The 27,063-nt window shown below is 47.2% G+C and overlaps 1 protein-coding gene across 1 annotated transcript in view; it reads left to right on the forward strand.

Moving 5' to 3' along the window:
- The first annotated feature begins 3,208 nt into the window (after positions 1 to 3,208).
- The window catches only part of LOC142254493 (olfactomedin-like protein 3A), a 64,239-nt gene continuing 40,384 nt past the window's right edge, over positions 3,209 to 27,063 (forward strand). The window contains exon 1 of the mRNA XM_075325576.1: positions 3,209 to 3,380. Coding sequence (XP_075181691.1) covers positions 3,216 to 3,380 — 165 coding nt within the window. The 5' untranslated portion in view covers positions 3,209 to 3,215. The remainder of the gene's footprint in view (positions 3,381 to 27,063) is intronic.

The following is a 27,063-nucleotide window of genomic DNA, read 5'->3' on the forward strand; positions in this document are numbered from 1 at the left end:
CAGTCCTCCAAGACTATGTCCGTCGCACCCTTTTCCAATGTCACTGCTACTGGTCCCCGACTCCTGTGGTCCCGGGACCACCGTCTGCGACCCAACCTTGGTCTCGCTCTTGGGAGCTATTACTCCCAGGTCCTCACTCTTTGAGGGCTCTCACTAAACTCCCCTCTTCCTCCCTTCCACCAGTCTGCCTGACCCCTAGGTGGGTGGCCCTACTCCAGCTTGACCATCCCACTGGTGTGTCTGACAGGTTTGATGTGAGGTGTGGTTGGGATTTGTAGTGCTGATGGAGGTGATACCGGTTATTGGGAACTTGGAACCATGGGGGTTGGGTCCTACACCCTGGGGGACAGGATGTAGTTCCCTGTAGCACCCTGATATAGTCAGAGGCGCTACATGTAGAAGAGACTTCGGATCAGATTTCAGTGGAGTCATGCTTGAATCTGATGGAGAGCCCAGAAAGATTCAGGCAGTGCTGAAAGCCAGAAGGTGAATTTACAAAATACTAACAACAAAATAATAAAAATTAAAAGAATCTGCAGAACTAACCATATGATAAATAATCAAATTCATGTATGACATAGCCAAGATAATTGTCTATAAAATGAAGGACGTCTCACGCTGAAAGCTGTAGAGGACGGTGAGATATGAAGCCTGAAAGTCACAAGTGCAAAACATCGTTACCCTTTTGCTCTGTCACTGTATATAATGGGCAAAATAAGTATTTGATCCTCTGCCGATTTTTCAAGTTTTCCCACCTATAAAGAATGAGGAGGTCTGTAATTTTTATTGTAGGTAACTTCAACTGAGACAGACGGAATCAAGAAAAAGAAACTCCCATTGTCTGATTTATAAATAATTTGCATTTTATCAAATGAAATAAGTATTTGATCACTGACCAACCATCAGAAATTCTTCTCTCACAGACCTGTTATTTCTTCTCCTCCCTTGCACTCATTACCTGTATTAATTGCACCTGTTTGAATGTGTTACCTGTATAAAAGAACCCTGTCCACATGCTCACACTCCAACCTCTCCACCATGGCCAAGACCAAAGAGCTGTCTAAGGACAGCAGGGACAAAAATTGTAGACCTGCACAAGGTTGGGATAGGCTGTATACAGAACAATAGGCAAGCAGCTTGGTGAGAAGGTAACAACTGTTGGCACAATTATTAGAAAATTGAAGAAACACAAGATGACTGTCAATCTTACTCAGTCTGGGGCTCCCTAAAAGATCTCGCCTCGTGAGGGAAGGATGATTCTGAGAAAGGTCAGGAATCAGCCCATAAATACACAGGAGGTCCTAGTCAATAAACTTAAGAGAGCTGGCACCACAGTCTCAATCATTACCGTTAGTAACACACTACGCCGTTATGGATTAAAATCCTGCAGGGCACAAGGTCCCGCACAATTCCAGGCCCATTTTAACTTCGGCAGTGACCACCTGGAAGATCCAGAGGAGGTCATGTGGTCAGATGAAGCCTACATAGAACTTTTTGGTATCAACTCTACCTGACATGTTTGAAGAAAGAAGAAGCATGAGTATAACCCCAAGAACCCCGTCCCAACCGTGAAGTATGGTGGTGGAATCATACTTTGGAGTGTTTTTCTGCAAAGGGGACAGAACAACTGCACCGTATTGAAGGGAGGATGGATGGATTTATGTATTGCGATATTTTGGGCAACAACCTCCTTACCTCAATAGGAGCATTGAAGATGGGTCGCGGCTGGGTCTTCCAGCAGGACAATGACCCGAAACACAGCCAGGGCAACTAAGGAGTGGCTCCATAAGAAGCATTGCAAGGACCTGTAGTGGCCTAGCCAGTCTGCAGACCTGACCCCAATAGAAAATGTCTGGAGGAGCTAAAAGTCAATGTTGTCCAGTGACAGCACTAAAACCTGAAAGATCTGTATGGAGGAGTGACCTGAAAGATCAAGAGAAGATCTGTATGGGAAGAGTGACCTGAAAGATCAAGAGAAGATCTGTATGGAGGAGTGACCCGAAAGATCAGAAGGAGATCTGCATGGGAGGAGTGACCTGAAAGATCTGGAGTAGAGCTGTATGGAGGAATGACCTGAAAGATCTGGAGAAGATCTGTATGGAGGAGCGACCTGAAAGATCTGGAGGAGATCTGTATGGAGGAGTGACCTGAAAGATCAGGAGGAGATCTGTATGGGAGGAGTGACCTGAAAGATCTGGAGAAGATCTGTATGGAGGAGTGACCTGAAAGATCTGGAGAAGATCTGTATGAAGGAGCGACCTGAAAGATCTGGAGGAGATCTGTATGAAGGAGCGACCTGAAAGATCTGGAGGAGATCTGTATGGAGGAGTGACTCGAAAGATCTGGAGAAGATCTGTATGGAGGAGTGACCTGAAAGATCTGGAGAAGATCTGTATGGAGGAGCGACCTGAAAGATCTGGAGAAGATCTGTATGGAGGAGTGACCTGAAAGATCTGGAGAAGATCTGTATGGAGGAGTGACCTGAAAGATCAGGAGGAGATCTGTATGGGAGGAGTTACCCGAAAGATCAGGAGGAGATCTGTATGGGAGGAGTGGGCCAAAATCTCTGGTGCAGTGTGTGCAAACCTGGTCAAGAACTACCGGAAACATCCAACCTCTGTAAATGCAGACAAGGGTTTCTACCAAATATTCAGTTCTGTTTTTTATTGTATCAAATACTTATTTCATGCAATAAAATGCAAAATTATTTATAAATCCTACAATGGGATTTTCTGAAGGGGGGGGGTGTCTATATTTAGTTGAAGCTACATATGATAAAAAAAATACAGACCTCTCCATCCTTTGTAGGTGGGAAAACTGCAAAATCAGCTGAGGATCAAATACTTATTTTCCACACTGTATGTAGAAGAATATTCAGGGGGCCAACAACATTATAACATTGACCAAAATTGTAGAATGGGGGTTCCTGAGTTGAGACAATCACTTTGGTATTCAGCCCCACATCACTACAATCGTAGATAGAAATTTATAATACAACTCCCTTTGTATTGTGCTACCTTTTCTACCATGAAGCACAGAACGAAAATCTCCTAAGTTGCAGATGGTAAGGATTTGACTCTTGTTGGAACATATGGAACTGATCACAACATTTGGCAGCTCCTCGAAGAAAGAATTTGTATCACAAGCAGCTTTTGTGAATCCTGAAGCCCTTCTTAAAGTGTCCACATACGATAGTGCGCCCCTCCGTCCTGTGTATGGCAAGACTCCCCGGCCACAGAGACTGTAAAGAGCTCAGTATGGACTATATCTACATTCGGATCCTGTCTGTGTTCCTGCTGGTGGCGCACACAACCCCTCCAAGTTCAGCGCAAGATGAACCCCTCATACGCTACATCGAGAAACGGATTTTAACCCTTGAGGTAGGTAATGCTTCATTTTTCAGTGTGTTTTTTTGGCATAAATCTGATAGGGATGCTCTACAGAGAACCTGTGATGTAAAACAACACTCTTACCCTACAGATATGGAGCTAATCTGCAGATTATTAGTGTTCTGAACCTGCCCAGGGGCTGTACCGAGAGCCCTGCAGCCAGAAGGAAATTAACTTTATTCCTCCGGGCAGCCTGGGGCTTACAGTCATAGGGGTGGGCTCACAGAGTCTAGTCAGTGGCGGGTGTAACCGCCCAATGCCCTGACTGACAGCCGGCACTAATGCTGAGCTCTTATGCTGCGCCAGCTATCAGTCAGTGCCAGCGGAGCGGTTACAGCCGAAACTCACTAGACGCCGAGATGTGATTGAATCTGTATCGGCACCGCCCCTGTAACTGAAAGTCAGAGGCTGCAGAGAGGAATAAAATCAATTTCCTCCCGATAGCGGGGATCTCCGTACAGGTGCCAGGCAGGATCAGAATGTTATTAATCTACAGATTAAACCCACATATGCAGGTTAATAGTGCTTTTTATATGACAGGTTCCCTTTAAGGCTTGGTTCTTAAAAGAGAAATTTTTTTCAATCTCTCTTTCTTTAGGGTGTTTCTGGAAGATTTTTTCTGCTTCGTGAAGATTTGTGAAAATTTTTTAAAGATGATTTTATTTTTTTAACCTAATAGCCTTTTGATTAATCAGTGCCTAATCTGGAGCAGATTCATTAGGATCCGCTTCAGAGAAGTAACAGGCACCTTCTTTATCTACTGGATATTTTTCAAAACCTTTAACAAAAAAAGTTTAAAAAACCACTGGAAACAGTAAAGCGGATTTCCGATAGAAGTTAACATTAAGGCCATGTGCACACATTGCATTCTGTACCTTGCAGAAATGAACGCATCCTCTGGCAGAATTTGTCATTGTCAAATTGGTTTTGACCACATAAATGCAGGAGATACGCATGCGTTTTTCTTGCGTTTTTGCATTTTCAGAGCTTAAAATTGGATGCGTTTTCAATATAAAAACACTACTAAAAGTTTGAACATTGAAACACTAGGAAAAAATTGGAAAAAAAAAGTCATGCTTTAAATCATACACTATAATGATAATTTTCCTAAAAAGATTATTGAGATTTAATATTTATGTAAAAAATAAATTAAATTTATTGTTTGACTCTTTTTTTTTTTTTAGTCGGTCTGGATGTGAGAGCAAAAGGAAACCTCTTGACCTCACTATAATGCCAAAAACGAGTGCTTTAATTTTGGCAAAAAAGATATATTTTAACAAAAAATGTATTTACCTAGGTGTCTCTAATCCATTTCAGACTTAAAGTGTGCCATGACAATCCCCATATTCACTTTAATCTAAGGGGTAAGGTGTGATGACGTGAACGCGGTGTAATAAGACACCAAACCACTAGGTGTCACCAGGCACACTAGTGGAGTGGATTAGCCGGGTTGGAACACTAGGTGTCGCCAGACACACCTAGTGTAGGGTAATCAAACAAGTTAGGGGGGGGGGTCAGAGCCAGGAATTAACAAATGCCAGAAGGAGAGAGAGAAACCAGAGTCTGTTTGTGAGCCGAGGGTCTACTAGCCAGAAGGTCACGCAAGTACAAAGGAGGGGGCGGAGTCAAAGTCAGAGAAAGCCGAGGTCAGTACACATGGAGGTCACATCAGTACAACGGAGAGAGTTGAGCCAGAGTCAGGGCACAAACTGAGGTCTGTAAGCTGGGAGGTTGCATCAGTACAAGGGGGCGAGAAGAGCCGAGGTCAGAGAACAAGCCAATAGGTCAGGGAAGTAGCGAGACAAGATCAGAACAGTCACTTACAGAACCAGACATGTACACTGCAAAAACAGGAACTATCACTGGCGACGTTCCGGGTGAAACAGCTCCCAGATAAAGCAATCACCCGACACGAGGCTTTAATGAACAGACCCCTCCATACCCACACAGGATCTGACCAGGACTCAAGGAAAAGAATGCAAGAGAGCTAAAAAACGCTGACCAGAACCATGACATAAGGTTTCTCTATGTGGAGAGTGACACGCTAGGTCTGGCATGCCAGAATGAGGAGAGTTAAACGCCTGGAATCCTCCCCTGGGAAATTAAATATGTAGATTGCCTCTTCAGAAAGGAGGAGTGTCACACAGTGACTACCGAGGTCTGCCAGGTGTAGAGGGGACTCCCAGTGATCACCGCAACACACAGGGTACACTGGGAACGTGGGCCCTGGTGCTAGAGAGGGGAGGGGGCTACCTCTTAATCTATGTAAAAAATAAATTAAATTTATTGTTTGACTCTTTTTTTTTTTTTAGTCGGTCTGGATGTGAGAGCAAAAGGAAACCTCTTGACCTCACTATAATGCCAAAAACGCATGCTTTAATTTTGGCAAAAAAAGATATATTTTAACAAAAAATTTATTTACCTAGGTGTCTCTAATCCATTTCAGACTTAAAGTGTGCCATGACAATCCCCATATTCACTTTAATCTAAGGGGTAAGGTGTGATGACGTGAATGTGAAGATGTAATTTACCCAATCACTGTATATGCTGTGATACTATGTCATGATATGTATATTTCCCTGGTTGTATTAGTTGTAATTCATGTATTTTCTTGGGGGAGCTACTGGTCTCAATGTGTCTCTCTCATACAATTGTAGTCTTGGCATCTAATGTGATTATGTAAATAGCCTGTCCTCTTCTATCCAGAGTTGTGTATCTAATCTGTAATTGCATTGGCCAGTGAAGGAATAGTCATTGTTCTGCACAGCAGGGGATCCCTTCATCTACTGTGGCTGGCAGACATATTGGAGCCCTGTGATGGACCAAACCATTGATGATAGTATGTGTGACCCCTACCCCCTGAACAAACATGGTGGGCTGGTCAAGCAGCCCAGACAATGCATTTCCCTTTTTGTAACTTCAGAGTGAGCTGAAACTTGAAGAGAGCAGAAGCCCCAGCCTGGGTGGCTGTGGACACGGACAGAGCTAGGCCTGTGTGGCGGCCCGTGGGATTGTGTGGAACTCTTTGGACTACTGTAAGGACGATTGCTTTGTTATCCGGTCCGAGGATTGTCGGGAAGGGCCCCCGAATCTGTTTTATGTGGACTAATCGTGTGCTGTTCCTGTATTCCTGTTAATAAACCTGTTGGACCGTTCCTCGGCCTCGTCCATCCTTTGCTCTCTTGTACACCCCCGTCACAAACTGGTTGGCAGCGCTGGGATCAGAGCAGAAGGAATGGAGGACAATGGCTCAACATCAGGAACCAGCACTGCAGAGTACAAGACCTGGACTTTGGGGAGCCTGCAATCAAAGGCCCGTGAAGTAGGAGTTCGTTTCAAGGGACTCTCCAAGGAGCAGCTGATTGAGGCGCTAGAAGGAGTCTGTTCGCAAAATGACGTGGAGGAAGGATCCTCACAGCAAACGGAAGAAAGACGGCAGCCGGAGGTGAATACCCAAAAAAGTCAATGGGTTGTGTGGTACAAGGAGGAGATGGCACTGCTTGGAGATGAGGCCACCATAGAAGATAAGAGGGAGGCCATGCATGGAGCTAAAGAGAAGGAGCGCAGGATGGAGGAGATGGCACTGCTGGACAAGGAGCTCGCTGTGGAAGCCGCGAGAGGTTCCAGACAGACTGTAACCCCAGCACCCATCATGAGGGAACTTCCCAGGGTGTCCCGCAAAGACTTTAAGCCGTTTAATGAGGCTGCAGGCGACATTGAGGGCTTCTTCCAGGACTTTGAGCATCAGTGTCGATTAATGGAAGTCCCGGACAGGGAGCGTGTCCGGCATCTGGTTGGGCTCCTAGAGGGGGGAGCTGCTGAAGCCTATAGAGCTATGGACCCTCGGTGGAACTGTGAGTATGCGGATATTAAACAGACTATTCTAGAACATTATGCTGTGACCCCAGACACTTACAGGACTCAGTTCCGTGCTTTAGCCTGTGATGGGGAAGTGTCTTTTAAGATATATGCTCATAGACTCAAACAAATATGTAATCGCTGGCTGGAGGCAGAGGAGGCCTTATCTTGGGAGACCTTCCTGCAGGTCATCCTAAAAGAACAATTCTTTGCCCAGTGCCCCGCTGAGATCCGGGAATGGGTGCGTGAGAGAAAACCAGCGACAGTGGAGGAAGCTGCTGCTCTCGCTGATGAGGCTCTCACCATCAAGCCTCAGTGGAGGGTTCTGTTGGAGGATGGAGAGACGCCTAACAGCTCCACAACACCGGATGCCCCCAGTTATTCTGTCCCCATTGTTCCCCGTTCCTCTAAGCCACCACATGTTGATACCCGTGTTAATGTGCCTCCAGTTGCTTCTACTGCACTTTCTGGAATACGCCGGGGAGAGGAAGTAACAGAGCGCAGGTGTTATGTTTGTAGGCATCCCGGGCATTTGCAGGCCTCATGCCCAGCCAGCCCATGGAGGAATCATCCTCAAACCCCTACAGCACCTTCAGGTGGGAGCCGGCCTCCAAGTTCCCCTACCCCTTACCCAAGAGGACGCCTTGGATGGAGGGAGACCCAGCTCAGATGCTATCAATGTGGACAGCCAGGGCATCGGCAAGTCTCCTGCCCAGCTGTTCAAATGAGGACTGATCCTGCACCCAATCGGATTGTTAATTATTTACAGCCCAGTGCCATGGAGGAAGATGTGGCACCGTTATGTGAGGACTGGCCTAGTGACTCAGCCCCCCATGTTGCACCACCAGGAGTTTACGGGGTGCGACCCGCAGTTATGACGACTTCTGCTCATCGAGGTAAGCACTTGCAGGAGGTTGTGCTGGATGGACAGAGACTTGTTGGATTTTGTGACTCGGGTGCTTTCCTCACACTGGCTGATCCCCGAGTGGTTCGGCCTGAGGCAATCCATAGAGGACCTGGGATTGTTATTGAACTGGCTGGTGGACAATGGAGGACTATTCCCACAGCCACTGTGGATCTGAACTTTGGTTTTGGGGTAAGGCGATGTGTGGTTGGGGTGATGGGTGGTCTGCCTGCAGCTGTTCTCCTGGGCAATGATGTGGGAGAGCTACGATGCCAATTCGTGGCTGCATGAAGCCACATGTAAGTAACGCTCTGCCTGTGTGTACTTAACCAGTGACCTGTAGAGGTCCCTAGTACGTACACAAGTTGGGAGGGGGAGGGATTGTGAAGATGTAATTTACCCTCTCACTGTATATGCTGTGATACTATGTCATGATATGTATATTTCCCTGGTTGTATTAGTTGTAATTCATGTATTTTCTTGGGGGAGCTACTGGTCTCAATGTGTCTCTCTCATACAATTGTAGTCTTGGCATCTAATGTGATTATGTAAATAGCCTGTCCTCTTCTATCCAGAGTTGTGTATCTAATCTGTAATTGCATTGGCCAGTGAAGGAATAGTCATTGTTCTGCACAGCAGGGGATCCCTTCATCTACTGTGGCTGGCAGACATATTGGAGCCCTGTGATGGACCAAACCATTGATGATAGTATGTGTGACCCCTACCCCCTGAACAAACATGGTGGGCTGGTCAAGCAGCCCAGACAATGCATTTCCCTTTTTGTAACTTCAGAGTGAGCTGAAACTTGAAGAGAGCAGGAGCCCCAGCCTGGGTGGCTGTGGACACGGACGGAGCTAGGCCTGTGTGGCGGCCCGTGGGATTGTGTGGAACTCTTTGGACTACTGTAAGGACGATTGCTTTGTTATCCGGTCCGAGGATTGTCGGGAAGGGCCCCCAAATCTGTTTTATGTGGACTAATCGTGTGCTGTTCCTGTATTCCTGTTAATAAACCTGTTGGATCGTTCCTCGGCCTCGTCCATCCTTTGCTCTCTTGTACACCCCCGTCACAGTGAACGCGGTGTAATAAGACACCAAACCACTAGGTGTCACCAGGCACACTAGTGGAGTGGATTAGCCGGGTTGGAAAACTAGGTGTCGCCAGACACACCTAGTGTAGGGTAGTCAAACAAGTTAGGGGGGGGTCAGAGCCAGGAATTAACAAATGCCAGAAGGAGAGAGAGAAACCAGAGTCTGTTTGTGAGCCGAGGGTCTACTAGCCAGAAGGTCACGCAAGTACAAAGGAGGGGGCGGAGTCAAAGTCAGAGAAAGCCGAGGTCAGTACACATGGAGGTCACATCAGTACAACGGAGAGAGTTGAGCCAGAGTCAGGGCACAAACTGAGGTCTGTAAGCTGGGAGGTTGCATCAGTACAAGGGGGCGAGAAGAGCCGAGGTCAGAGAACAAGCCAATAGGTCAGGGAAGTAGCGAGACAAGATCAGAACAGTCACTTACAGAACCAGACATGTACACTGCAAAAACAGGAACTATCACTGGCGACGTTCCGGGTGAAACAGCTCCCAGATAAAGCAATCACCCGACACGAGGCTTTAATGAACAGACCCCTCCATACCCACACAGGATCTGACCAGGACTCAAGGAAAAGAATGCAAGAGAGCTAAAAAACGCTGACCAGAACCATGACATAAGGTTTCTCTATGTGGAGAGTGACACGCTAGGTCTGGCATGCCAGAATGAGGAGAGTTAAACGCCTGGAATCCTCCCCTGGGAAATTAAATATGTAGATTGCCTCTTCAGAAAGGAGGAGTGTCACACAGTGACTACCGAGGTCTGCCAGGTGTAGAGGGGACTCCCAGTGATCACCGCAACACACAGGGTACACTGGGAACGTGGGCCCTGGTGCTAGAGAGGGGAGGGGGCTACCTCTTAATCATCTGAGGCTGATCCCTGAACTCCTTAATATCCCTATACGGGTTCCCCCCCATCCCTGATCACGTGCCTTGGCCCTCGCAGACCCTAAACTTTCCCTAAGTAGTGAGGGCCAAGCGAGAGGTTATCTCACCACTACAATAAGCCAAAAAGAGGTAGGCAAGACAAACAGGTGGGGAAAAGACACAACAATGCGAACTCCAAGGTTTCTTTAGCGGGACCTTCACAGCTGCAACTGTAACAACACCACAGCTCAGCAAAGACAAGCTCTTTCCGCATGGGCAGCTTTAGGATTGAGATATAGCCGACACAGGGTGGAGTGAGGAGGGGATCTTTACAGCAGTAGGGAGTGGCTGCAGCTGAGCTTACAACTACCTGCTAGATCACTGCAGGATAGAAATGCACCTTAACCCCTTCAGTACCAGATGGAACTAAATTCGCTCCAAGTCAGTTGAAACAAAGAGCGGGCATTAAAGCGGATCTGCGATCAATAATTCGAGGTGTTCCCAGATCCCTCAGAGATCACTTGAGGCCATGACACACTCGTGACAACAAACACTTGAACGCTAGCACCGCCTATTGGAAGTAGCAATCCTAAAAGTCAATATCGACCCTTTAACGACCTTGCCATATGACTTAGGGTACCGTCACACTTTAGCGACACTCCAGCGATCCCACCAGCGATCTGACCTGGTCAGGATTGCTGGTGCGTCGATACATGGTCGCTGGTGAACTGTCAATCAGGCAGATCTCACCAGTGAAGCCTATATGGAAAACTCCACACATACAGTTAGGTCCAGAAATATTTGGACAGTGACACAATTTTCGTGAGTTGGGCTCTGCATGCCACCACATTGGATTTGAAATGAAATCTCTACAACAGAATTCAAGTGCAGATTGTAACGTTTAATTTGAAGGTTTGAACAAAAATATCTGATAGAAATTGTAGGAATTGTCACATTTCTTTACAAACACTCCACATTTTAGGAGGTCAAAAGTAATTGGACAAATAAACCAAACCCAAACAAAATATTTTTATTTTCAATATTTTGTTGCGAATCCTTTGGAGGCAATCACTGCCTTAAGTCTGGAACCCATGGACATCACCAAACGCTGGGTTTCCTCCTTCTTAATGCTTTGCCAGGCCTTTACAGCCGCAGCCTTCAGGTCTTGCTTGTTTGTGGGTCTTTCCGTCTTACGTCTGGATTTGAGCAAGTGAAATGCATGCTCAATTGGGTTAAGATCTGGTGATTGACTTGGCCACTGCAGAAGGTTCCACTTTTTTGCACTCATGAACTCCTGGGTAGCTTTGGCTGTATGCTTGGGGTCATTGTCCATCTGTACTATGAAGCGCCGTCCGATCAACTTTGCGGCATTTGGCTGAATCTGGGCTGAAAGTATATCCCGGTACACTTCAGAATTCATCCGGCTACTCTTGTCTGCTGTTATGTCATCAATAAACACAAGTGACCCAGTGCCATTGAAAGCCATGCATGCCCATGCCATCACGTTGCCTCCACCATGTTTTACAGAGGATGTGGTGTGCCTTGGATCATGTGCCGTTCCCTTTCTTCTGCAAACTTTTTTCTTCCCATCATTCTGGTACAGGTTGATCTTTGTCTCATCTGTCCATAGAATACTTTTCCAGAACTGAGCTGGCTTCATGAGGGGTTTTTCAGCAAATGTAACTCTGGCCTGTCTATTTTTGGAATTGATGAATGGTTTGCATCTAGATGTGAACCCTTTGTATTTACTTTCATGGAGTCTTCTCTTTACTGTTGACTTAGAGACAGATACACCTACTTCACTGAGAGTGTTCTGGACTTCAGTTGATGTTGTGAACGGGTTCTTCTTCACCAAAGAAAGTATGCGGCGATCATCCACCACTGTTGTCATCCGTGGACGCCCAGGCCTTTTTGAGTTCCCAAGCTCACCAGTCAATTCCTTTTTTCTCAGAATGTACCCGACTGTTGATTTTGCTACTCCAAGCATGTCTGCTATCTCTCTGATGGATTTTTTCTTTTTTTTCAGCCTCAGGATGTTCTGCTTCACCTCAATTGAGAGTTCCTTAGACCGCATGTTGTCTGGTCACAGCAACAGCTTCCAAATGCAAAACCACACACCTGTAATCAACCCCAGACCTTTTAACTACTTCATTGATTACAGGTTAACGAGGGAGACGCTGTTACGGGGGGCTGTCTGATAATAACCTAAATGAGTATCAGACAGTCAGGGTCCACCGTGCAAAGACTCTGCTGCAGACTATGGCAGAGTGCAATACCTCTGTTAACTCACAGAAGGATATAATAAGAAAGTAAAGCAATTCCTCCCTTACTTGGAGGGTGTGTGGAATGATCTCTGTTAATAATCACAGAGACAAAGGCAATGTGTGCGAAATGGCACCTACCTAGGTCCGCTCTTCTAGTGGTGCAAAAGAGACGAACAGCAGCGTAAGCCGCACAAAGCTCCTACCTGCGTTCGCTCCCCTAGTGTGCGAGGACACGAACCACTAGATATGGCACCTGCATAGGTCCGCTCTTCTAGTGGTGCAAAAGAGACGAACAGCAGAGTAAGCCGCACAAAGCTCCTACCTCTGTTCGCTCCCCTAGTGTGCGAGGATACGAACAACTGCCAGACGCAGTATAAGGAACGTTACCCTAGCGGCAACGTCCACCTACGAGTCGAACCACAAGGCCCAGCCAGACCATGTGCCTCAGGCACCTGCCTATGTCCGCTCCCCTAAGAGGTAAGGATACGGACAGCAGCCGAAGCTGTAAGGTATAAGAACGCTACCCTGCCGGTAGCGCTCACCTAGCATAGACAGAGGAATGCCTAGAGGAACGCGCACAGAGCGTCTACTCTTATGCATGAACCAAGAGGACTGAGCGCCATGCGGCATGTGTCAGGGTCTTATATAGACTCTGTGCCTCATCCAAGATGGAGGACACCAGAGCCAATCCGCTGCCAGAACGACAGGAGTGACGTCATGCTGGCCTATCACCGAGCAAGGCATCACAAGCACATGACCAGCGACCAATCGGCATAGAAGGTGTCAGAGACATGTGACCTCGTGTCAGCGATGATGTCACCAGCACATGTGCAATGGCTCCAATATAGGACTTAGTCTCCGGCGCTCGCACATGTGCAGTAGCAAGAAATCTGGACATAGTCTCCAGTGCTCGCAGCAACCGTAACAGACGCCTTCAGAGTTAATTGTAGCCCTTAGAGTCCCTTGTCCAATTACTTTTGGTCCCTTGAAAAAGAGGAGGCTATGCATTACAGAGCTATGATTCCTAAACCCTTTCTCCGATTTGGATGTGAAAACTCTCATATTGCAGCTGGGAGTGTGCACTTTCAGCCCATATTATATATAGAATTGTATTTCTGAACATGTTTTTGTAAACAGCTAAAATAACAAAACTTGTGTCACTGTCCAAATATTTCTGGACCTAACTGTAGATATATTTAAAAGAAGATTTTTATTAAATATCCAAGATTTTAAAAACACTTAAAAAAGGAAAAAGGACACGATCATCTTGGTGCAAGCGGTAACAAAGTAACAAATTCACAATCAAGACTCCAGAGTCAAAATTAAATATGATTTAGTACATATAGATAGCAACCGAGTGGCCGTAAAACACTAGTAAATAAGTATAAATATAAATAAAGTGCAAAGTTTTTATTGAACCGCAAGGTGGCTAAAAAGCACCAAAAAGGTAAGCATGAATAGAAATATAAAGTGTAATGCAAATGTATAACAGCTAGATGGCAGTAGACAGCAATGCATACACAAACATCCAGGTGGCAGTGGAGAGCAAGACCACACAAATATAACTATAAAGGTAAAAGATCTTTGATAACCACTAGGTGGCAGTAAAGCTCCGTAGAGAAGGTACTATTAAGGATATGAGATTAATATAATGAATAAAGTACAATGCTTATAGTTATAAATATAGAGTGCATGCTCTGACACAACCACGTGGTAACATAAGGCTATGTGCCCACGGGGACATTGTCCTGTGGATATATCCGCAAGACATTCCGCAGGTGCTCCCAGAAATCCGCAACAGAACTTTCTCTGTTTCAATGCTGCGGATATACAGCGGAATGTCGTGCGGATATGGTGCGGGCATTCTGCATTGAGGATACAGTACCATGGCTTCGGCACTGCATCCTCAATGCAGAACAAGTGCTGCAGTGATCGGGGTGCTCATACTTACCTCCAGCATGCAGCACCTCGCTTTCCGGCGGCCGGGTCACTGGCAGGCAGCGTCTGGTTCACTGTGATGGAGGTGGGCGGGCCTGAACTAGCTCCGGCTGTCACATGACCGGAGCTCGTGCAGGCCCTGCCCACCTCTTCCTTCCTGTACCTGGCTGGATCCACCGAGCTGCCGCCGCTGCCGCTACACCGGACGGAGAAGTGACTCGGGTCTCTATCAAGGCAGGTAAGTATATGGGACTCTGCGGAGAAATCCGCAACAATAATTGAGATGCTGCAGATTTTTCCGCACGAAAATCCGCTCGATTTCCGCTGCGAAAAATCCGCAGCATGGGCACAGCATTTCCCAAATGCCATAGAAATGGCTGGGGAGTAGCTGTGCTGCAGATTTCTGGCAAATCCGCGGCTTTTCCGCGAGAAATCCGCGGCAAAATCCGCGCATTTTCCGCAGCGTGGGCACATAGCCTAAGAACCGTACTAAAGAGTCCAAGTCAGAATAGGCAGGTTTTTATACAGTATGTCTCATACTAAACAGCGTATAAAGGAAAAAAAAACCTGAACCGCACAAAGACAATAGACTAAGGAAAATAAAGATAAGGAGTAAAGAAAGTGTGTGAATAATTACCGCAAGGACCGCCCCTTGACGCGCGTTTCGCCGTTGCTTCCTCACAAGGGGTGTGTGAGGAAGCGACGGCGAAACGCCGTCTTATGTTACCACGTGGTTGTGTGAGAGCATGCACTCTATATAACTATAAGCATTGTACTTTATTCATTATATTAATCTCATATCCTTAATAGTACCTTCTCTATGGAGCTTTACTGCCACCTAGTGGTTATCAAAGATCTTTTACCTTTATAGTTATATTTGTGTGGTCTTGCTCTCCACTGCCACCTAGATGTTTGTGTATGCATTGCTATCTACTGCCATCTAGCTGTTATACATTTGCATTACACTTTATATCTCTATTCATGCTTACCTTTTTGGTGCTTTTTAGCCACCTTGCGGTTCAATAAAAACTTTGCACTTTATTTATATTTATTATACTTATTTACTAGTGTTTTACGGCCACTCGGTTGCTATCTATATGTACTAAATCATATTTAATTTTGACTCTGGAGTCTTGATTGTGAATTTGTTACTTTGTTACCGCTTGGACCAAGGTGATCGTGTCCTTTTCCTTTTTTAAGTGTTTTTAAAATCTTGGATATTTAATAAAAATCTTCTTTTAAATATATCTATGTGTGGAGTTTTCCATATAGGCTTTACTGTTATTGTTAAACTCCCTTACTAATTCATTGATTGATTGGTAGATCTCACGAGTGACGAGCCCCCAGCCACCAGCGATGCATGGAAGTGATGCTGCGCTTGGTAACTAAGGTAAATATCGGGTAACCAAGCGCTTGGTTACCCGATATATACCTTGGTTACCAGTGCACACCGCTTAGCGCTGGCTCCCTGCACTTGTAGCCAGAGTACACATCGGGTTAATAAGCAAACCGCTTTGCTTATTTACCCGATGTGTACTCTGGCTACGTGTGCAGGGAGCCAGCACTGGCAGTGTGAGAGCGGCGGACGCTAGTAACCAAGGTAAATATCGGGTAACCAAGCAAAGCCCTTCCCTTGGTTACCCGATATTTACCTTGGTTACAGCTTACCGCAGGCTGCCAGACGCCGGCTCCCTGCTCCCTGCACATTCAGATCGTTGCTCTCTCGCTCTCACACAAAGCGATGTGCACTTCACAGCGGGAGAGCAACGTCCAAAAAATGAACTAGAGCAGTGTGTAACGAGCAATGATTTCACAGCAGGGGCCAGATCACTGCTCAGTGTCACACACAGCGAGATCGCTAATGAGGTCACAAAAACCGTGACTGAGCAGCGATCTCGCTATGTGAGAAGTACCCCTTAGGATATAAGCCAAACCACAATCTCAATTTGCAGACATGGTGTTTCGCGGCATTGCCCCTTCTCTCAGTGCGAAGTTTTTATTTTTTAGTCTACATGGCCGTACGAGGAATTGATTTTTTTGTAGTTTTCAATGACACCACTTTACCATTTTAGTTGAAAGAAAAAAAAAGTGTGAAATAACAATTCCACCATTGTTTTTGGGTTTTGTTCTGACAGCATTCATTGCATGGTATACAATCAGTAGTCTTGTTATCACCCATGGTCATCATGCAGCACTCTCATTACCATCTTCCGAAACAGAGGGGGAAGCGCCAACTGTCTGTGACTGCCCCGTTTTGACGCTTTACCTCTCAATACATCAATCCATTTCTCACAACTAAGGATTTTTCTGTCCTCAGTGCGTTCCTCTCAGGCCTGCAACCCCTTTTCATGGGCCATCAAACTACCCCTACAGAAGGATCTTCCTGCTGAGCCTTCTCGACCCCACTTTGCATCAATGGTGGCAGAGAGCAGGTATTCACCTTAGCCAATTGGTACAACAAATGTGCAGATGCTTCCTCTGAGGCTTCCGAAAACTGAGTACAATGATGGAACGATATTGCCTCAGATTCGGTGACACAACTTCAACTTCACAGGTAGAAACTTCTGATTTTGAAGGGTGCCCAATACAGGACTGTCCAGCTCCAGACAACCTTTTCTCTTGGTGGAGGAAAGACCGAAACCCCACCGTTTTGAGTCTTGACTAGGCATATGATTAAGATTCCCACAAAGCATCCGGCTTCCTCCATATCACCATTGCAAAGCTGACCATTACTCGTCCAACTTCAAGTTGTCACTGTGACGACATGGACTCTCATGGGTTAAATTTCTTAAGATTCAGGCAGACATGAAGATAGTTTGTTTATAGACTTTGGACATTGTTTTTACAAGGCTCTTGTTGACTCCTGCAATTGTGTTGGCCACTGGAGCCCAGACACCCAGATAACTCAATTATGCAAAGTTCCCATTGTATTACTAAGTGAATTGCTAGATGTGATGTAACATACCTGTCCCACCCTTGTCTCTGGATATTTGAATATAGCTTGAAATTCATCCAATGGGAGAAGCAATCTTGTCCAACCAATCCGATGAGGACGCAGTGTATCCTAAGGGAAGGTTATGGCTATAAAAGGGATTTCTTTAAGTCACCATGTGGTTGTTGTTGATGGATGCTGATGGATCCAGTCTAAGCTCTTAGGAGCTGGCTAGAGGATCAGGATACCTTGTGGCTTCAATCTAGGGACTCCAGTTCCGATTGGAGAGCATATCCACAGTCTAGGGATTTCGACTCCGGCTGCCAGGATTATATCATCAAACCAAGGACTACTTAAGGAAGAAACCCAGGTTGGGACAATTTGGTCACCTGGCTACAGACTTTGCAGACCTCAGCCAGCTTCCTAAATCCGGCACTATTCCTTTCTCGGTGGGTGCCCGCCGAAAGCGGGGTGCTGCTGGATTGGAGTAAGTGGCCCTGGAAGCTCTGAGGCACGGACATTCTAATCCCTGGTGAGCCAGCGGAAGGGTGAGACACTGTTGCCTGTTACATTTGTGTGTTTTGCTGGTTATGTGTTATGTGCCGTTAATTGTTTGGGGATCCAATAAAGTCTAATTATTGTGGTTCCCTCACCCTGTGTTGTCTGAGTAGTGTTACGCCCACGGTTAAGGAGGCCGGCGTTCAGTTGGGATGAGCCCTGAGCCACGCTGTCTTTCTAAAGGCGGCGGGTTTTAGTGGACGAGAGCACCCACTGAGCTCCGTGTCTCCACAATCACCTTTCATTGGCTGATTCAACAAATAGGTTTAGTTGCTCTACTTGCCTAGCCTGGGTATTTAGAAGTTGGGCAAACATTTCCCCTTGCTTCTCAATGATCTTCAAGAGCTGTTCTTCTCGATGGCTTGGCTTGGGCTTTAAGGCAACAGCAGGTACTTGCTTGATTGTCTGATCTCTGGCTTCTATAATAGCTTTCTCCTGTTGCACCTCTTTAAGCAACTGATGGAAGAACGGGGAATCACAGCATCTCAGTCATTGAGCAATGTGATTGTGGGTCAGGTCCTCTTGTAGTGCTTGTTCCAGACAAAACTAGTCAACTTTTTCAGGGCTAAGGTCGGTCTAGATACTATTCTGTGCACCAGCTTGTCTAGTCAAAGATAATCAATCTCTCTCTCTCCCCTTGTCCCGGATCCCCATTCATTTACATAGCCGCGGATTCCGGATCGGATCCGGACTTCGGCGCAAACCCGATCCGTATCCGTCGGACCCGGATTATAGTCCTGATAGATAATATAACATTTATATAGGAGGTCCATGGAATCCTCTGGACATCCAAAGGCATCTTCTGGGGCAACCATGTACACAGTGTGCAGAATTATTAGGCAAGTTGTATTTTAGAGGATTTTTTTTACTAATTGATCAACAACTATGTTCTCAATCACCCAAAAGACTCATAAATATCAAAGCTTAATATTTTTGGCAGTTGGGGTGGGTTTTTTTTAGATTTGGCTATCTTAGGAGGATCTGTGTGTGCAGGTGACTATTACTGTGCAGAATTATTAGGCAACTTAATAAAAACCAAATCTATTCCCATCTCACTTGTTTGTCACCAGGTAAACCAATATAACTGCACAACATTTAGAAATAAACATTTCTGACATGCAAACACAAAACCCAAAAATGAGGGCCCAATATAGCCCCTTTCTTTCTGATGACCCTCAGCAGCGACCATCCATAGATTCTGTCATTGCTTGATCTGTTTACCATCCACATTGCGTGCAGCAGACACCACAGCCTCCAGCCACCACAGCCTCCAGCCACCACAGCCTCCAGACACTTCTCCCAGAGGTGGACTGTTTTCCCTCCCTATAGATCTCACATTTTATGAGGGACCACAGGTTCTCTATGGGGTTCAGATCAGGTGAACAAGGGGGCCATGTCATTATTTCATCTTTTAGCCCTTTACTGGCCAGCCACGCTGTGGAGTAGTTGGATGCATGTGATGGAGCATTGTCCTGCATGAAAATCATATTTTTCCTGAACGATAGCGACTTCTTCCTGGACCACTGCTTGAAGAAGTTGTCTTCCAGAAACTGGCAGTAGGTCTGGGAGTTGAGCTTCCTCCATCCTCAACCCGAAAAGATCCCACAAGTTGATCTTTGATACCAGCCCATACCAGTGCCCACCTCCACCTTGCTGGCGTCTGAGTCGGAGTGGAGCTCTCTGCCCTTTACTGATCCAGCCTCTGGTCCATCCATCTGCCCATCAAGAGTCACTCTCATTTCATCAGTCCATAAAACCTGTGAAGAATCAGTCTTCAGATATTTCTTGGCCCAGTCTTGACGTTTTATCTCATGTTTCTTGGTCACAGGTGCTGGTTTTCAGCCTTCCTTACCTTGGCCATGTCCCTGAGTATGGCACACCTTGTGCTTTTTGATACTCCAGTAACGTTGCAGCTGTGAAATATGGCCAAACTGGTGGCTAATGGCATCTCGGCAGCTTCACGCTTGATTTTCCTCAATTCATGGGCAGTTATTTTGCGTCTTTTTTGCCCAGCACGCTTCTTGTGACCCTGTTGGCCATTTGCCATGAAACGCTTGATTGTTCGGTGATCACGCTTTAAAAGTTTGGCAATTTCCAGACTGCTGCATCCCTCTGCAAGACATCTCACAATATGGACTTTTCAGAGCCCGTCAAATCTCTCTTCTGACCCATTTTGCCAAAGGAAAGGAAGTTGCCTAATAATTAAGCACCTCTTATATAGGGTGTTGTCATTACACCGCACCCCTCCTCATTACAGAGAGGCACATCACCGGATTTACTTCATTGGTAGTTGGCTCTCACTATACAGCGCGGAGTAGGACATGTATAACAAGTGTCATGTGATCACAATACTCATCTGCCTAATAATTCTGCACACGGTATAGTCTTGATAGGAGACCTGTGGCTGGCTTCACCAAGCAACTTGTACCACTCTCATCACAGGACCTTTCACACTCTCCACAATTCTAAGTTTCTTCACAGTATTGATGCACTGCCATTCTTCTAGATACTGCGGGGCAACATCTCTCCAAGTGTTGGACCCTTCATCACCAGATGGGATTGGAGTGAAACCCGAAAAGGTTCTCAGACATTGGTAGTGTCACGATTCCTCTGTGCGGGGCTTCTGGTACACAGGTGATGCTCTGCCGTGCCTTCCTGAACTTCAGAGTCGTCAGTGACATGTTTCCTTTGTGCATTTTGCATTTGGAGATGCTCTGCTGTGTTTCTTTGAGCACTAGCTGGTGCTCGACAGGTTGTTTCACAGCGCTGTATTCCATGCAGGTTCTGGAAGGTGCTGATTACTCAGGTGTTCCACCTTCTTGGTGATTACTCTGTTTCATTACTGAGCATGCTCTCCCAGAACCTCGCCAGTCGTACTCTCTGGTTCTGCAGTTGTGCTCTTGGCTTGTATTTGTGCTTATGCTCTAATCTAAGTTTTTTGACCCTGGACCGTTCATTGACTCCTCTCTGCCTGCTCCCTGTTCTTGTCGTTATCTCCTGGCTTCTGACCTCAGACCGTTACCTAACCACGTCTCTGTCTGCTCCCTGAATCTATACGTACTCTCCTGGAATTCTGACCCTCGGCCTGTGACTTGACTGAGTTTCTGCTTATTCCTCGTGTCATGTTGTGCCCTCCTGTTTCCTGACTACTCGTCTGTCTATACTATCCGTAAGTAGTGACAAGCATCCCAAGTAGGCCTCATAAGGCTGCATCTGTGCAAACTGGATGACTAACTTCTCCAGGGCTGGGACAACCATGTCAACAGTAGTGGCAGTTTCTTCAGGCTTGTCACCAGCAGGGGTAAGAGGTAACCTTTACTAGGCCTTCAAGGCTGTGTTTGACTCTCAGGCCAGGTGATCTTCCATTGTTGCCTATGTTTTAATAACACGACTATGACTGATGGGATCCCTTCTTCAGGTTCTTTTCAGTAGGGATCAGGGCTGCTAATAATTCCCTCCCTTCATCACTCTGCCTGTAACAACCCTGGTATGAACAAGTTCCTGAAGTCGGTTCACAATCCGTCGTACCTCTTCATCAGATGTATCAGCGAGTTCACCACAAAGGGCAAAGCTGTGCTCCTCATCACACCACAAGGACACCTGTGCTTCAGGTAAAGTCTCCGTAATAGCTGTTCCTGTCTTGATCTACCTCAGCAGTGCCTCCACTGTAACACCCCTTTAAGCCGCCTCAATGGGTTGTGGTCTGATAGTTGTCACCTCAGTATGGCGCATTGCCTCCACCTGAGTCTTGCTGAGACCTCTAGGGAGATGCAGGAGGGTCTTCTTCTTCTGCCAGGAGTCCACTCCGGAAGCCCCTAGCCGCGCTCTGTGCAAACTCACAAGATTATAACAACCCAAAAGGTTTATAGTACAGGGGTTAAAAGGTGTAAAATACAAAGGTAACAAGGAGCAGCGCACGAACGATACCACAGCAGCAGATACGTGGCCATCTAGAGTCAATGAATGGAAGTGCAGGCGGCCTAGGTGATGTCCTAGCACAGGGCAATCCCTGGGGGTCCGCAGTACCACAATCACATGTACCTTGCACTATTCCGCCTACGCTGCTGGCCCTCAGTTAAGAATTCTCCTTTAACCCCTTCACCCCAGGGCGATTTTCCGTTTTCATGTTTTCCTCCCCTTCTTCCAAGAGCCATGACTTTTTTTATTTGTCCATTCATATAGACATATGAGGGCTTGTGTTTTGTGGGACGAGTTGTACTTTTGAACGACACCATTCATTCTGCCATATAGTGTGCTGGAAAATTGGGGGAAAAAAATGCACTTTTTTTTTTTTAATTTGCCATGTTCACTATTTTGAAAAGTGACCTGGCGTTACGATTCCTCAGGTTGGTGCGAGTTCATAGACACCAAACATGTATAGGTTTACTTTTAAGGGTAAAAAAAAAAAAATGGGGGGAAGAGTTGCGCTTTAGTTGCCAAATTGATTTTTTATTTTGATAGATCGGGCATTTCTGAACACTGCAATACCAAATGTGTGTACATTATTATTATTTTATGTTGAATGGGGCAAAAGGGGGTGTATGAACTTTTCGATTATTTTAATATTTTTAAAACCTCTCTTTTTTAATGATTTTATTAGTTATTAGACTTTCTGTCAGCGGCGTCCGATCGCTTCTGCTGATCAGAGCGAGGCTTCATCATCATCATCATCATCATCATCATCATCATCATCATGGCTCTGATCAGGAGTAACGCTGCTCTCGCGTGTGCGCTGCGCTCTGCGCCGTCTACAGGAAACACGTTATGGCAGTGACAGGCGTCATCATCTGACCACGTGCTGCCATGACAACACATTGGCGCTCCATGTTCGTGTCACGTGGCTGCTGATGGTGGCAGGGAACAGCACGATCCTCGGCGGAGCGCATTAGATCAGTGTTTGACAGCGCGATCTATGGGGTTAAATCTGACAGTCGTCTTATTAACTCCTCTATAGTGGAACCACAAGTCCCAGCAGGGTGTACTCACTTTTTGATGCTCTCTGGTCACCTGGGGACGCAGGCAGCCTCCATCTTGGGGCTAGGCCGGGGGTGATGGCCGCTCTGCAGATGTGGCCAGCAGCAGGATCCTCTTTATTATCGGCCCCATCTCTGCAGGGTCAGACTCGCCCCGGCCTGTAATGGAGGCTCACACACATCTGTCCTCAGCTCACTCCTCCCTTCTTCTCCACTGCTCTGCTCCTCCTCCTCCTCCTCCTCCTGTGAGGCAGAGAGGAGCAGTGTCTGCTGGGAGTTGTAGTCCTGGGAAGCAGCAATGTGTGGTGCTGTCTGTGGGATGTCTCTGTACAGATGGCTGCCGCTGCCGCGGTGATCTATACATTTCCAGCTTTTTTGTCTCCTTCGGCCGTGTTCACACAGGGTGATTTTGCTGCGTTTTTTAGCTGCAGATTTGCCTTGATTTTATGTAAATCCATGCTAATAAAAAGCTGCTTTTTACAGTCCCAGCAAAGTCTATGAGATTTCTGAAATCTCCACACACACACACACACGGCCGTACACAGCTATATACACACAGAGGAGGCCGCATACAGCTATATACACACAGAGGAGGCCGCACACAGCTATATACACACAGAGGAGGCCGCATACAGCTATATACACACAGAGGAGGCCGCATACAGCTATATACCCACAGAGGAGGCCGCATACAGCTATATACCCACAGAGGAGGCCGCATACAGCTATATACACACAGAGGAGGCCGCATACAGCTATATACCCACAGAGGAGGCCGCATACAGCTATATACCCACAGAGGAGGCCGCACACAGCTATATACACACATAGGAGGCCGCACACAGCTATATACACACAGAGGAGGCCGCACACAGCTACATACCCACAGAGGAGGCCGCATACAGCTATATACACACAGAGGAGGCCGCATACAGCTATATACACACAGAGGAGGCCGCATACAGCTATATACACACACACGGCCGTACACAGCTATATACACGCAGAGGAGGCCGCACACAGCTATATACACACAGAGGAGGCCGCATACAGCTATATACACACAGAGGAGGCCGCATACAGCTATATACCCACAGAGGAGGCCACATACAGCTATATACACACAGAGGAGGCCGCACACAGCTATATACCCACAGAGGAGGCCGCATACAGCTATATACACACAGAGGAGGCCGCATACAGCTATATACACACAGAGGAGGCCGCATACAGCTATATACACACAGAGGAGGCCGCACACAGCTATATACACACAGAGGAGGCCGCACACAGCTATACACACAGAGGAGGCCGTACACAGCTATATACACACAGAGGAGGCCGCATACAGCTATATACACACAGAGGAGGCCGCACACAGCTATATACACACAGAGGAGGCCGCACACAGCTATACACACAGAGGAGGCCGTACACAGCTATATACACACAGAGGAGGCCGCATACAGCTATATACACACACAGAGGAGGCCGCACACAGCTATATACACACAGAGGAGGCCGCACACAGCTATATACACACACACAGAGGAGGCCGCACACAGCTATATACACACAGAGGAGGCCGTATACAGCTATATACACACAGAGGAGGCCGCACACAGCTATATACACACAGAGGAGGCCGTACACAGCTATATACACACACAGAGGAGGCCGCACACAGCTATATACACACAGAGGAGGCCGCACACAGCTATATACACACACACAGAGGAGGCCGCACACAGCTATATACACACAGAGGAGGCCGTATACAGCTATATACACACAGAGGAGGCCGCACACAGCTATATACACACAGAGGAGGCCGCACACAGCTATATACACACAGAGGAGGCCGCACACAGCTATATACACACAGAGGAGGCCGTACACAGCTATATACACACACAGAGGAGGCCGCACACAGCTATATACACACACAGAGGAGGCCGCACACAGCTATATACACACAGAGGAGGCCGCACACAGCTATATACACACACACGGCCGTACACAGCTATATACACACAGAGGAGGCCGCATACAGCTATATACACACAGAGGAGGCCGCACACAGCTATATACACACAGAGGAGGCCGCACACAGCTATACACACAGAGGAGGCCGTACACAGCTATATACACACAGAGGAGGCCGCATACAGCTATATACACACAGAGGAGGCCGCACACAGCTATATACACACAGAGGAGGCCGCACACAGCTATACACACAGAGGAGGCCGCACACAGCTATATACACACAGAGGAGGCCGCACACAGCTATATACACACAGAGGAGGCCGCACACAGCTATATACACGCAGAGGAGGCCGCACACAGCTATATACACGCAGAGGAGGCCGCACACAGCTATATACACACAGAGGAGGCCGCACACAGCTATATACACACAGAGGAGGCCGCACACAGCTATATACACACACAGAGGAGGCCGTACACAGCTATATACACACACAGAGGAGGCCGCACACAGCTATATACACACAGAGGAGGCCGCATACAGCTATATACCCACATAGGAGGCCGCATACAGCTATATACACACAGAGGAGGCCGCACACAGCTATATACACACACAGAGGAGGCCGCACACAGCTATATACACACACAGAGGAGGCCGCACACAGCTATATACACACACAGAGGAGGCCGCACACAGCTATATACACGCAGAGGAGGCCGCACACAGCTATATACACACAGAGGAGGCCGCACACAGCTATATACACACAGAGGAGGCCGCACACAGCTATATACACACAGAGGAGGCCGCACACAGCTATATACACACAGAGGAGGCCGCACAGCTATATACACACAGAGGAGGCCGCACACAGCTATATACACACAGAGGAGGCCGCATACAGCTATATACACACAGAGGAGGCCGCACACAGCTATATACACACAGAGGAGGCCGCACACAGCTATACACACAGAGGAGGCCGTACACAGCTATATACACGCAGAGGAGGCCGCACACAGCTATATACACACACAGAGGAGGCCGCACACAGCTATATACACACACAGAGGAGGCCGTATACAGCTATATACACACACAGAGGAGGCCGCACACAGCTATATACACACACAGAGGAGGCCGCACACAGCTATATACACACAGAGGAGGCCGCACACAGCTATATACACACAGAGGAGGCCGCACACAGCTATATACACACAGAGGAGGCCGCACACAGCTATATACACACAGAGGAGGCCGCACACAGCTATATACACACAGAGGAGGCCGCACACAGCTATATACACACAGAGGAGGCCGCACACAGCTATATACACACAGAGGAGGCCGCATACAGCTATATACACACAGAGGAGGCCGCACACAGCTATATACACACAGAGGAGGCCGCACACAGCTATACACACAGAGGAGGCCGCACACAGCTATATACACACACAGAGGAGGCCGCACACAGCTATATACACACACAGAGGAGGCCGTATACAGCTATATACACACACAGAGGAGGCCGCACACAGCTATATACACACACAGAGGAGGCCGCACACAGCTATATACACACAGAGGAGGCCGCACACAGCTATATACACACAGAGGAGGCCGCATACAGCTATATACACACAGAGGAGGCCGCACACAGCTATATACACACAGAGGAGGCCGCACACAGCTATACACACAGAGGAGGCCGCACACAGCTATATACACACACAGAGGAGGCCGCACACAGCTATATACACACACAGAGGAGGCCGTATACAGCTATATACACACACAGAGGAGGCCGCACACAGCTATATACACACAGAGGAGGCCGCACACAGCTATACACAGAGAGGAGGCCGCACACAGCTATATACACACAGAGGACGCCGTATACAGCTATATACACACACAGAGGAGGCCGCACACAGCTATATACACACACACACACACACGGCCGTACACAGCTATATACACGCAGAGGAGGCCGCATACAGCTATATACACACACAGAGGAGGCCGCATACAGCTATATACACACACAGAGGAGGCCGCATACAGCTATATACACACACACGGCCGTACACAGCTATATACACACAGAGGAGGCCGCATACAGCTATATACACACAGAGGAGGCCGCACACAGCTATATACACACACACGGCCGTACACAGCTATATACACACAGAGGAGGCCGCACACAGCTATATACACACAGAGGAGGCCGCACACAGCTATATACACACACAGAGGAGGCCGTATACAGCTATATACACACAGAGGAGGCCGC

Source organism: Anomaloglossus baeobatrachus, chromosome 10 (assembly GCF_048569485.1).
Source record: "Anomaloglossus baeobatrachus isolate aAnoBae1 chromosome 10, aAnoBae1.hap1, whole genome shotgun sequence".
NCBI lineage: Eukaryota > Metazoa > Chordata > Amphibia > Anura > Aromobatidae > Anomaloglossus > Anomaloglossus baeobatrachus.